Genomic DNA, 13421 nt, shown 5'->3' on the forward strand with positions numbered 1-13421 from the left:
CAAGGGCTAAAACCTGTTGGCAGAGAGGAATGAAATTATGGATTTGACCTTCCCCATGAAGCAGCAGCACTCCCGCCTCCTTGTGGAAACTCTTGAATGGCATGCTCTTGCCTTGCTGAGCCAACAGCATACTGCTTCAGCCATGAATAACTAACCATTGGGGCTCAAATAGAAGGAGGTATCTGGCACGATGTGAAGGCCATTTTGTGGGATGGATGTTGTGATTGATGTTGGGATGTGGCACACTGACCTGCACAGAAAGTACTATGCTAAAGGTACTTCAAAATAACAAACAAGTTTATTCCTTGGTGTGTGCACCACAGTAAATGAACTCAACAGGTCTGTTTTCTGCCTCATGGGAAAGTGCCGTACAGTGGTTTCTGTGAGGGAGGACCTGGCTCTTGACTTTTGCTGCTGTGATACCTCTTTGCTTCTAAGTCAGCTCTGTGTTGTCCCAGCATAGCCTTGAAGCGCCTCTTTCTGACAGGGTCAGGAAACTCCCTTGCTCAGACCTTATTAATATTTGCTTTGCTTTTTAGACACAAAGCACCCCTAAAATAAAAACGAGTGAATTTTAAACAAATGCAGTTGCATGTTTGCATTGGTGTGGCAGTAATTTCTGTGCTTGTGGTCATTTCCTCTTGCTTTGTTTAGTCAGTTGAAATTACTGGATGGGACTTCAGTGGTGTATCACCATCAGCTATCACGTAGCTTCAGATAAGGCTTCAACAGACATGACAGGAAGACACTGAGCTTTTGCTTTAGCTCTAGAGGTGCTTGCACTGCCCTGGGTGAGCCTGTGGTTTCCCCGATGTTTTCAGTGCTGTTGCTGAAACAGCTGTTGTAGCCTGCTGCACCTATTTACTGCCTAAGATATTTATCTCCTGTTCAGCTGCTGGGTATCTTTAAAATAAACCAAACTGGGCATTGCTATTTCCTTGCTGTTCGTAAGGGAGAAGCACTGAGGGAGCAGTAGTGCTCTCTTAACTGCTCTCCCTCAGATTTGCACTTCAGTTTAGCTATTCTGTGGAAGCTAAACCATCAGAAAACCTTCATATTTATTTTGTAGGTGAAATTTTCTGCCTCAGTACCTGAGGGAATCCCTTTTTTGTTGGAAACCTCTCCTTAGTTTGGTTTAGATGCAACACAAAGCCTTGTTTTCTGGAGAAGTACAGGTGGGTGGCAGTGCTGGGGCATTCTTCTTGCTTAACTGGTAGAGAGCCATTTGGCACGTGCTAAGGAGAAGTTTAGGGCAAGCTGTTGATAGGCTTGAGCAAACTATAAAAGGAGTTTTCAGGAACGTGAAGCCCCCAATAAATTGTTGGCAAGCCTTTAGCATTGCAAGTAGGTAAATGATGATGTGTCACTTACAGTCGCTCATTTTCTTTATTTAAAGAATTTAAAATGATTGTACAGGGAACTCGTGGAAGCAGATGTTACCACAAAGGGAAATAGATACATGAGTCATTCGGGAAGCCAGTAACATTGACCACCTAATGTGTTTTATAACCAGTTTTGTTTGCACTAAGTAGTGAAGTTCACCAGTTAGTAATCCAACATTCAAATCCAGATTTCAGCCTTACAGAGAAAGAAAAAACCTAGGGACTTCTCTGTATTTAAACATTACTAAGTACTCTGTATTAGGTGAAACTGGGAGGGTTTGGAGAGCTGGGGGCTGCAGGGGTGACCTGTGTGGAAAGGGGCGATGAGCTGCCCTGTGCCAGTTCCAGCTGGTTCCAGCCAGCTCCAAACCAGACAAAAATGGCCCATTGCACACCAGAATGGCAGCCAGTCAGAGCAGCACACAGTGCCTCTGCTCGAGTGTACTTAAGAAAGGGTGGTAGCTGCTAGGGACAGGAGTCACAGAAATGCGACGTGGGAGGAGGCACTTGAGGAGACACAGAAGGGCACATGTGAGGACAGATATGGGAGGACACATGAGAGGATGCAAAAAAGGAGACATGAGGAGTTTCAAAAAGGACATGAAAAGGTGACATGGGGCAGGAGGAACAAAAAACATGTGTGAGGACAAATAAAAGGAGACACAAAAGCAAAGATGTGAGGAGATGTGAGAGGAAATACAATGATGACAGAGATGTGAGGAGATATGTGAATAGACTTGTCTGGAGTAAAGGGAGGAAGAAGCAGAGGAGACGTGGAAGGGGACATTGGGGACATGGCTGGAGATGCTCTCTTGGAAGGAGGCGCTCTGCGCAGTTACCCTCGAGGGACTGCAACCCATGCTGGGCAGGGACACCCCTGAGGATCTGTGAAGAACACATGCTGGCACAGAGGAGCATTAAGAAGCAAGGAGCAGCCAAAAGAAACCGTTAGCATTGACTCATAGCCTCCTGTGCTGCCCGTTGCCTCACCAAAGGAATTGTGACAGACTGAGTGTAACCCGCAGTGAAAACAAGGGAAGTTGAGGCTAGGAAGGGGGGAGGAGAGGTGGACTGAAGATGAGGCTGGGGAAAGAGGAGGAAAAGTGTTTCCCAAAGTGTTTCTTTAATTGTTGGTTGGTCTTTGTGTTTGGGTTTTTTTTTTTCCCTCCTCAGTACCTGAATCAGTAATTAAAAGTTTATGTTAATTTGTAATAAATTAAACCAAGTTAAATTCCCCAAGTCAAGAATTTTGCATATGGCAGTATGTTCATTATGCTGGGATGTAAAGTGGTTTAGCAGTGACATGGCCAAATGCTACAAAACCCATGTGGATGTAATCTGGGAGGAGCTTCCTCTCTCCGCCTGTGAGACTGGCATACCCCTGTATTGCTGCATCCACACTTTGGCATTTTCCCAAGCACAGTTTTCTAGAGAAGGGCCAGCAGCAGCCAGTTGCAGGTGTTTATGAGTGGTGATCTTTGAGCAAGTTGTGTAGGCAAAAGCCATGGTATAAATGCAGATTTATTTGCAAACACTTATATTCAGCCCGTAAAAGAGGGACTGAGCTGTGGGACAGAGCTGGAGTAAACTTTTGCTGTTGATGTGCTGTTTCTGCAGGCTGGAGTTGCACAGCCCTCTCTCTTGCCCCACCCTCAAACTCTTTGCTGGTGCAGTACTACTAGCCTAGCAGTAATATATACTCCAGGTGTAACATGGTTAAAAAAATCTCACTCCCTCACTCTTCCTTCCAAATAGGAGTGGAGTGATAGAGAGAAAAGGGAGAGAACGGAGGGAGGGGAGATGGCAGGGTCCTGCCATTTCCTGCAACTATATGGAAAGAAAGTGTGTGTTACCCTCTTAGAGTCTGAAGGAAAGCAGAGGGTACAGAGGGGAAAGGCAGCTCACCATGACACGGCTGTTCCCAGGCACACCAGTGCCCAGTGCTACTGGCCAGAGGATGTGTCACTGTCTACAGCGGTAGACTAGAAACGCTCCAAAGCGGTCTCTCTAAGAGACTGGAGATATGTTGAAAAATCGTAGGACGATAAAGCTTTTGTTCAAATGAAGGAAAAAAAATTGAGATTAAAAAAAAAATCTCGGTAGGCTTTTTTTTTTTTTTTTTTCAACTGAAGAATTATTAATTTGAAATGGAAAATTCTGTTCTGTTATTAAGCTGACCTGTAGCTATCTGTAGCAGACATAATGTAGTCCTCTATTACATTCTGCACATTTTTGGTTTATCTCACAGAACTTCTGTTTTTACTGTTGGTTTGTATTGATTTTATTTCTTTTAAATTATGCAAACTTTTACCAAAAGGGAAACAGGGATTAAAGCAGAAGACACTGAAATGTTTTGCATCTTTCAGACATTTTTTTTTTCCCTTTAAAGAATATATTCCTAGTGAAACCTTACTGTTTTTTCCTTTATTAAGAGCCTGGCACCACTTTGGCAATGCAGGTTTTGAGGAAGGCTTTGACACATTGATGACAGTGCTCTTCAGTTAGTGAGTGCATTGACACACCTTATTTCACACCATTAAAAAATGTTCGACTTCCTGAAAATAAACTCAGCTGCACTCTTCCATCTACTGCAACATACATCTTTATGGTTAAACCTACACTTTGGACTTCAGAGATCTAAACTTGGGGGCTGGCCAGGATGGTTGCACTAGGCTTGTAAAAGCAGAAATAGCACTGTGTATCCCAGCTTAACGGCCTGACAGGAGGGTATATAGGTGTCCCCCTAAACTTGATGCGTATTGCTAGAGAAGGTCTGGCCCTGTGGGTAGAATAGATTGGAAAAGAGGAGAATGTGTCTTTTAAAGGCAATGCTGTACTGAAGGTTTAACAGTTGTAATGTTCGATTCTCTTTCACAAAGTGTGGTTTTAAATTGTGAAAGGAGTGAAAAATATGATTTTTTTTTTTTTTCAGTGAAGGAAAGCGTTAAGTATTCGAAGTCTAAAAGCTTAGATATAAAATTAAGAGCATGGTGAAGAACAGAGGTGCTATGTGAAGGAACATAATAAACACTACCGTGTTGTGGAGCTTTGTAGAAAATATGGGACACAGGGTGGTTGTCAAAGAATAAATGGAAGGGAAACAACTACCATTCTGGGAGCTGAGATCTCTTGACAGGAACAGATGATAGCACTGGGGTTTTAGATGGGTTCTCAGTATTGAGGAAGGCTGGCAGGTGGTTCTCCCTTGAGGAAATGAAATACCTCAGAAGCAGTTGTCCCACTCACTGGACACCAAGCTGAGTGGTGCAGTTGACACACCTGAGGGATGGGATGCCATCCAAAGGGACCTGGACAAGCTGGAGAGTTGGGCCCGTGTGAACCTCATGAGATTCAACAAGGCCAAGTGCAAGGTCCTGCACCTGGGCTGGGGTAATCCTCGTAATCAATACAAGCTGGGAGTGCTGGTGGATGAAAAGCTGGATATGAGCCAACAATGTGTGCTTGCAGCCCAGAAGGCCAATCGCATCCTGGGCTGCATCAAGAGAAGCGTGTCCAGCAGATCAAGAGAGGTAATTCTCCCCCTCTGCTCTGCTCTGGTGAGACCCCACCTGCAGTGCTGTGTCCAGCTCTGGAGCCCTCAATACAAGAAGGACACGGACCTGTTGGAGCGGGTCCAGAGGAGGGCCACGAAAATCATCACGGGGCTGGAGCACCTCCCTTACGAAGACAGGCTGAGAGAGTTGGGGTTGTTCAGCCTGGAGAAGAGAAGGCTCCAGGGAGACCTTATAGCACCTTCTAGTACCTGAGGGGGGCCTACAGAAAAGCTGGGGAAGGACTGTTTACCAGGGCACGTAGCGATAGGACGAGGGGCAATGGTTTTAAACTAGAAACTTTAAACTTTAAACACTAGAAATGTTCCCTGGAGACATTCAAGATCAGGCTTGATGGGGCTCTGGGCAACCTGATCTAGTTAGAGATGTCCCTGCTCACTGCAGTGGGGTTGGACTAGATGACCTTTGGGAGTCCCTTCCAGCCCAATGCATTCTATGATTCTATGATCATTAGTGTGGCAGGAAACTGGAGGACAGAAGAGAATTTAAAATCCTAGTATCTAGGATTCTTCTTGTATATGTCTGATTTGAAAATAATGGACTGATGAAGATAAAATGGAGTAACTGCTGTATTTCTTTACAAGTGGCAAGCACAGTATGCATCCAAGAAAGTATTGGTCAGTCTTGGTTTGAGATAAACAAAGGGAGACGTTTGACCACATTTTGTTTTTGAAGGAGAGTAATCTTTGCTAGAGGACAATATATCATACCAGATCCAACAGCCCGAGAGAGGTGAGACTGCCACTACTCCATGTCCAGACAGTAGGGAGGCTGCAGATTATTCAGCAGGCACACGCACGTAAAGCACACGTATGCACTACATGTATATGTACATATACATGGCTGGCCACACAGATCACAGGCAGACACTCAGAGCACCCACGTGAACCTAGGCAGCACCAACAGCCTCATCCTGCTCCGCTCTCTGGCTGGGCAGGACAGAAGACCACAAGCGGGAATATACGTAGACACTTGTACAAAGTGGATCCCTCCAGCAGCTGGGTTTAGACACTCAGCCCAGCAGCTGCCCCTGGATCCCAGTTGCTGGCACCTGGACATACAAGAACCCAAGGCTGCGGCCCCACTCCAGTTGCTGGTACAAACCGTCAAACACACGCACACAGCTGGCCAGGGCTTTCCATGTCCCGTAGCTGACCCCCCTGTGCTCTTGCCCTTCAGAGTTTCTCTCACACTCAGCACTGGCCCTTAGGGACCCCCTCGCCCTCCTGGCTCCCAAGTCACTTTGCATACTCACAGGCTGGTCCACTTGATCTTTGCTAGCCATCGCACACTTGCACAGCTGCACTCTCTGCAGTTGCTGGTGCCGTGGACACATGGGCCCTCTGACCTGCTGTCTGACCCCAGTTGCTGTGTTCATACCCCAGTATGCACATGTCCACACAACTGAAAGCCCTCACTCAGGAAAGAGTCAGAAAGGAATTTAATAAGAAGACAAGAGAGACTGTGCTGATCAGGCACAAGGCGTGGCCAGACAAGTCTACTGACCAGCAAGCTATTTACTTGCATCTGGCCCCTGTTATCCCCTTACACCTCTATTTTCCCACTCTTGCTCCTCCCCAAATCACCTTAACACCTCACTTGCCCCACCTTTTGTTCCTTTGCTAAATATCTCATAAGTCCTGTGCAATTCCAAACTGTTCTTCCCCTGCAGCCCATAATATGTTCCACCCATAGGCAGTGACCCCCTTAGTCCGACGGGTGATCTGGAGAGCTGCTTCTGGTGATGGCTTTCATGCCTGGACCCTGGGACAGGCCTAGGAGGGGCCCAGACAATGTGCTGCTTCCTCTAGAGTCCTTGATCTGGGATCACACCTGCCATTGTGTTGCTGCTCCTCTGGGCTTGGGCAGGTGAGCCTTTAATGGGCAGATGGGCCTGGGAGTAGCCTGGCAGGGTATATTTGGGCTCCCCCTCCTGCTGTTGTCCATCTGAGGTTTTTGTGTGTGTGCAGATGAGCTTTATCACGTAAGCTCACAACGTGAACATGGGCTATCATTTTTAATGGGGTCTTGCGGGCACTGTGGCAGCATGGAGAAGCCAGGATGCTTTTTTAAAGATGATCTAAAGGCATAATTTAAGTATGCCTGCATGAAGGAAAATTCAGTATGAGGCTCTGCATAGTACCATCCTGAGGCTCATGGTCTGTTGTCTTCCCTGTCAATGTCTTTTTCTTCTTTCCTCCCATTCAGATCACGACAGTTGTCTTGGGAGAGCAGGCTCTGACGGGAGTGAGGATGCTCAGGATGCCCAACTGCCTGCTAAAACTGACCAGGGTGGTGCTGAGCCACAAGCTCAGGGCTCTCTTTATCCTCGCCTTTAAGTTAATGTCCTTTGCCTCCATCATGTTGTACTGGAGAATCGCGGAGGACCCTAAGGGCAGAGGCCAGGTCTACAGCTCGCCTGCTGAAATCCACTGTGCTCACTCTGTGCCTTCTCCACGCACCATTGCCGGTGGGCCCTCTCCTTCCTCAGGGGATGTGTTTTTTGTGGAGACCTCGGAGAGAATTAGCCCAAGTTACCTGTTCACATGCTCTGTGGAGTCAGCAGCCCGGGCGCACCCTGGGACAAGGGTCGTGGTGCTCATGAAAGGTTTGGCAAATGGTAACGTCTCATTACCCAACCACTGGGGCTTCTCGTTGCTGAGCTGCTTTCCCAACGTGGAAATCCGTCCACTGGACCTGTCAGAGCTTTTTTCTGGAACACCTCTGGCAAACTGGTACTTGCAGGCTCAGCAGCGCTGGGAGCCTTATTTCTTACCCGTCCTGTCTGATGCCTGCAGAATTGTCATCATGTGGAAATTCGGTGGCATCTACCTGGACACAGACTTCATTGTGCTTAAGAACTTAAAGAACCTCACTAATGTGCTTGGTACCCAATCCAAGTATGTACTGAATGGGGCCTTTCTGTCCTTTAAACCCAAACATGAGTTCATGGAGCTTTGCATGAAGGACTTTGTGGAGAACTACAACAGCTGGATCTGGGGGCACCAGGGCCCACAGCTCCTAACACGTGTCTTCAAGAAGTGGTGCTCCATCAGGAGTCTTAGGAGCAGTACGAGCTGCAAAGGAGTGAGTGCTCTGCCCCGTGAGGCTTTTTATCCCATTCGGTGGCAGGACTGGAAGAAATACTTTGAAGTGGTCAGTTCCTCGGAGCTTCACCACCTCTTTAATAACACCTATGCAGTGCATGTATGGAACAAGAAGAGCCAAGGGACAAGGTTAGAGATCACATCCCAAGCTTTGCTGGCTCAGTTGCATTCTCACTTCTGCCCTGCCACATACAGTATCATGAAGAAGGATTTTGAACAGCGCTGACTCAAGGGTACAGCTAAGATATGTTGCCCAGGAGCCACAACTCTCCAGCTGCTTGAAGTGAGGTGGTGAGAGTTGAGGATAAAAGCCATTTATTGGCTGTAGGTGGAGCCTGGAGCTTCAGCTGATGTCTGTGCAGCTCTTTGTCTTGATTTTGACTGCCTACCAGCAACATTTTTTTTCTCTGCAGGACCTGTCTTCTGCTCTGCTTGGTCAGGTAGAGAAATCTCAGGAGGGGAGCAAGCGCTGGGCCTCTTGTGGCAGACTCCTTCAGCCTTTCAGAGGAGTAAGGCCCCTTTCTACGGCTGTAAACCTGGAAGAGGCCTCTGTAGAAATGCATATCTCATTGCCTGATTCTCAGGACTTCTGAAGTGCAGTCCTCAAAGCAACGAAAGGATGGGAGAGCAAAGAACAGGAACAGAGGAGGAAGTTAAGGATGTGCTAGAGGAGGTGTCCTGAGAAAAATGTAGAGGAAAACAGAGAAGAAAGAAAGGGCTAAAGCAACTTCTTTTTCTTTTAATTCCCTTCTCTTCTGAAGCCTTTTGTGGAGGAGATTTTCTCATTTTTGGTTTGAGCAGGGAGCAGGATGCTGCAGTCTCTGTTCGATGTCATAGATCTAAAGACATGGAAATTTGGTGTGAATCAGAACATGAGGATCTGAGGCCAGCTCATCATATAGAATGAGCTCTTGCACAGCAATGATTTATTTTATAGTAATGGCAAATTAACAGCCTGTGATGAGCAGGAGCACTTGTCCAAATTGCACCTTAAATTGCACCTAACACAGGAAGAGTGAACTATCTTTTACAGTGAGTTTGTCTCTGTGACCAAATGTCTATAACTGCGTCTAAGATGGACCAGATCTTTCAAGACTTGGACGGATCCTGAAGGAAAGGCATGATATTTCCAACTATTTCCAAGGTTACAGAGAGCTTGGTAGGGAACCTGTACTGTCTAAATTCAAGTCCATTTATGAGTAATTTATGGTGGACCTCTTCAAGTAGCCTGCAGTACTCCTGCAATTCACTGTCCAGGAGTACAAATCTGTGCTGGGAGGTCTTGAGGACAGCAGTGGAAAGTTTTACTCTTCTCCCTGAACATCTTCCTGAACTGCAGTGAAGAAACTTAACATACCTCTGGCAAGGTGCTGTTGTGCCTTTGAGGGTTCCCACCACAGAAGCAAGTTTGTTGGACAAGCTGTAGGAGAAAACTTGTCCCTTGCCTTGATGGCCAAAAGGATGTATTGATGCTCTTACAGTTCTTGTTGGAAAATAATGGAGAAAGAGCAGTGAGAAACAAGAATAAGGTTGAGACCATAAGCATCATTACATCTGGTCTCCACCACATTCTAAAGGGGATTGCTGAGGCACATGAGCTTGGCACTATGACAGGGTTAGTGCAAATGAGCAGAGCATTGGCCATCCCCTCTCCTACACTACTAAGAGATTATTATCTCACTGTGAAATCTTTTCTGCCTCCAGTATGCCTCCCCTTCTTACACCTAGGAACAGCAGTGGGGTGGTCCAATGGCCTCTTCGATGACCACCATTCAGATCTTCAGTGTCACCTGGGCCCAAAGTGATAACTATTTCACATGGTGCTTCCTGCAAGTCCTCTGAGTGTGACTCAAATGATTTCTAGATCTGCAGTTGCCTGAGGCCTCTTCTGTTTCCCAGGTCAACCACAAGCAGTGTGAGGTCTGCTCAGTTCAGCCATGGCAATGGTCAAAAACGTAGAAGACTCTGCATGCAACATTTCTCTGTTTGTCTCAGGTTTATTTGTTTCTCTGATGATAAAATGAGAAAGTCAAATTGCCCATCACTTTTACAAAACAGTTTCATGGCCATGGGAGCTTAAGGAGGGTGTGCACCTTTTTTTTAATATTTATTTTATTTTTATTTTTTTTATGCTGAGCTGTCCAGTGTTGATCAGAGGCCAGTGCTGCTCTGATTGAAAGCTACCTGCCTGTGAATTGGGCAGGGTGTGAGGTCTGTGCACAAGTAGCTACTTGGGAGTGAAGAAGGTGCTGGAAACACCCCTCCAGTGTCTGGCACCATACGCACGTACATATGTAGTGCTACACCTTTGTTCTGCCCAGCTTTATGGTATATCCTGGAGGCATTCAGGATTTTGAATGTCTGCAGCTCTCCCAGCACTGAACATCTTTAAGAATAAAGACTTTGTGGGGAAACAGCAGAACTTCCTGACTGTAAAAGCATTCTTCAGCACACTAAGTGGTGTAAATGGATGCTGTTTTCACTCCCTGCTCCCACTGTCACTACTCTGTGGGGTTTTTTCACTGCTTGCTTTAGAAGCAGCTGCAAAATTGTCAGCCCTGGCCTAGTGTGCGTCATCAGTGGGGCATGGTTTCTCCTTCTGCTGGTGCCTTCTGGTTTGGGCCCTTTGGGCTAAACAACAGAAAGCCTAGTGAGCTAGGAACCCCTGCTAGAGATGGTAAAATGGTGGTTGGTGGTCAAAAAGGCATAACATGGGACTCTACCATGACAATACCATGAACTGATTATGGGAATGTTTGAGACCGGCTGCAATGAATATCTGGCTCTGTGTACCACTGCTTATTCCAGGGAAGTGCCTTTTTGGATAAGTAGAGTGGGTTATTTTAATGTTTTTCTTTGTTGTTTGTTTTGTTTTGTTTTGTTTTTTTCCCCTTTAGAGTCAATGTTCCAAGGTTTGATAAGGAGAGAATCAAACCAAAGCAGCCCCTGGGCTTTTCCCCTTTGCCTTCTGAAAGAAAAATAAATACAGTTTTTACTATTACTTCTCTCTGCCAAGATGTTCCATTTTGTTCTGTGAGGCGTTGGTGGTAGGTCTGAGCAATCTGTTAGTTATTATGCAGGAAAGCATTTTGAAGTTGTGTCCTGAAGTGACTCACTAAAATTAGGAGTGTGGAATGAACATGAAGCAAGTTGAGCATAAGCACTTGTGGAAAGGGGACTCTGTGGACCATGGCTACATGCCATCTTTGGGAATTGAGCAGAGGGAATAGAGGAAAGCACTGATTTCTAATCAAACCAGGTATCGCCCCATCATTTATGACCTGCAATCTATCTGAAGCAAGGCATTTTAGTCTCAGTCTGAAGGCCTGGATGTTATGGAATAGGATACTACATGAGAAATTGTGTTGCTTTTTCCCTGGGTGATGAGCTACAGCCTCCCTTAATAGCAACAGTGTCTGTGCTCTTGTAGACCTGAAAGTGGAAGGGTTGTGCTGCAGATGGTAGGGAACCTGTACTGTCTAAATTCAAGTCCATTTATGAGTAATTTATGGTGGACCTCTTCAAGTAGCCTGCAGTACTCCTTTCAGAGCCTGATCTAAAGACCCTGGAGTCCAGGGGAGCATTTTGAGAGGCTGTGAAAGGACTGTTGGGGTCTGGTGTGCAGAGGAGTTTTATTATGGCTCCTTGAGTCAAGAGCCAGGGGAACAGTTTTCCTTTGAGATGTAACATCGTTGCCTGTGCTTTCTTCATTGCTGATATGCAGTCAAGGATGATGGGAAGTGGTGAGAAGGCGCTAGCTGTTTCTTGCCCTGTCTCCTTTGTCCTTGAGTTCATAAAGGTTACAGGTACATGGGTGTAAAGTACATCAAAGAGGCTGGGGTGGGGGTTGGAGATGCAGAGTTGGACAGTGCAACAGAAGAGGAGTAAGAAAGGATCAATAGGGTAATCCTGGACCCAGTCTCCTGGGAAGAAACTGAATGATGGTTATTTTCTCTGTGCTGGCTGAGAGCTGTCCTATGCCAGGAACTCTTGTGTTGGGGAGGATCTAGGATGCACAGTAAGTATTAATGCTCTGTAGGGCTTTTCATTCCCTTGTTCTTCTCCTCCCTGTTTCTTTTTCCTCTTCCCAAAATGTGTGGTCCAGGAAGGCTGTGGTTCAAAGTAGGTTAAGAGCCCTTCTTGAGGGAAAGTGCAATCAACTGCCTTAATCTTGTATATGTTGGGGTCTGCCTAGGGCTGGTTTGTCCTCAGCAGGAGAGAAGAGGAAAAACAAAGTTCTCCACATGCTCTGTTTGGATATGCCATTTGTGAATACTGGCACTCTGGTCTTTCATATGCACTTCAGGTTCATATCTCTCAAGTATTTGTGACCACTCCCTGTGTGCACTTGGCTTGTGGTGTCTCTGGTGTCTTCTCTGCAACCATGCCTGGAACTCAGATGAATAGGCATAGTCCAGAAGAGAAAACTACAGGAGGATGCCACTTCAGCTGTACCCTGCCATTACAGCTCAAGCTGAGATCTTGACCTTTAAATTTCCATATAATGATGGAGCCAAAATAGCAGCTGCCATGGCTCTGCAGTATGTTCACAGCGGTACAAGAAGTAAGAAAGTATTCTTCATAAAGTAGAGTCTATGTCCAGGGGGAAAATTAGTGGGCATACAGTCTGGCAAGTTAAATGTGAAAACACCATAAGGCCATAGGAAACAGTGTTTGAAAAACAATTTCCAAAAGATACTAAAGTTACCAATACTGTTGTTCTTTTTTTTTTTTTCAACTGCAGAAGGAACAGGAAGCCTGCTAGAGAGGCAGTAGGAGATGAGAGATTGAGAGGGTGTTCAGAGATCTGTTCGAAGCAAACCAAAATTAATTTCTCCATCTGGCTACAGGTAAGAGGAACTTGGGGATGTTTCTCTATACTGTAATCCCTTCTTGTGGGGGATGCATGCTACAGTCCCTTGCGCATCATGTGTCCATAGAATACATCTCAGGACCGAATGGACAGATGATAGGACCTGATGGGATGCATCCACAAGTGCTGCAGGAGCTGGCTCATGTAATTGTGAGACTGCTCTTTGTTATGCTTGAAGGGTCATAGAGATCAGGGGAAGTGAAAGGAAGTAAAAGTTACTCCTATCTTGCTTATCTTCAAGATGTACAAGGAAGAGGATCGAGGGAACACTAGGCCAGTCAGTGTCACCTTGAACACTGGGAAGGTGATGGAGCAAATTTTCCTGGAAGTCATCTGCAAACAAATTAAGGACAAGAAGGTGATTAGGAGTAGCTGGCATGGATTTACAAAGGGGAAATCATGCCTGGCCAAACTGATAGCCTTCTATAATTAAATGACCAGCTCAGTGGACAGGGGAGGAGCATTCGATATTGTTTATTGTGACTTC

At 46.0% G+C, this 13421-nt stretch overlaps 1 protein-coding gene across 1 annotated transcript; it reads left to right on the forward strand.

Annotated features, from left to right (window-relative positions):
* The first annotated feature begins 227 nt into the window (after positions 1 to 227).
* On the forward strand, positions 228 to 8287 carry LOC104348009 (lactosylceramide 4-alpha-galactosyltransferase). The gene is made up of 2 exons (XM_086466347.1): positions 228 to 275; positions 7163 to 8287. Exons 1-2 carry the CDS (start codon positions 228 to 230, stop codon positions 8285 to 8287), a joined length of 1173 nt encoding a protein of 390 aa, XP_086322473.1.
* The last annotated feature ends 5134 nt before the right edge of the window (positions 8288 to 13421 follow it).

The sequence above is a fragment of the Leptosomus discolor genome, chromosome 1 (genome assembly GCF_034619465.1).
Source record: "Leptosomus discolor isolate bLepDis1 chromosome 1, bLepDis1.hap2, whole genome shotgun sequence".
Lineage (NCBI taxonomy): Eukaryota > Metazoa > Chordata > Aves > Leptosomiformes > Leptosomidae > Leptosomus > Leptosomus discolor.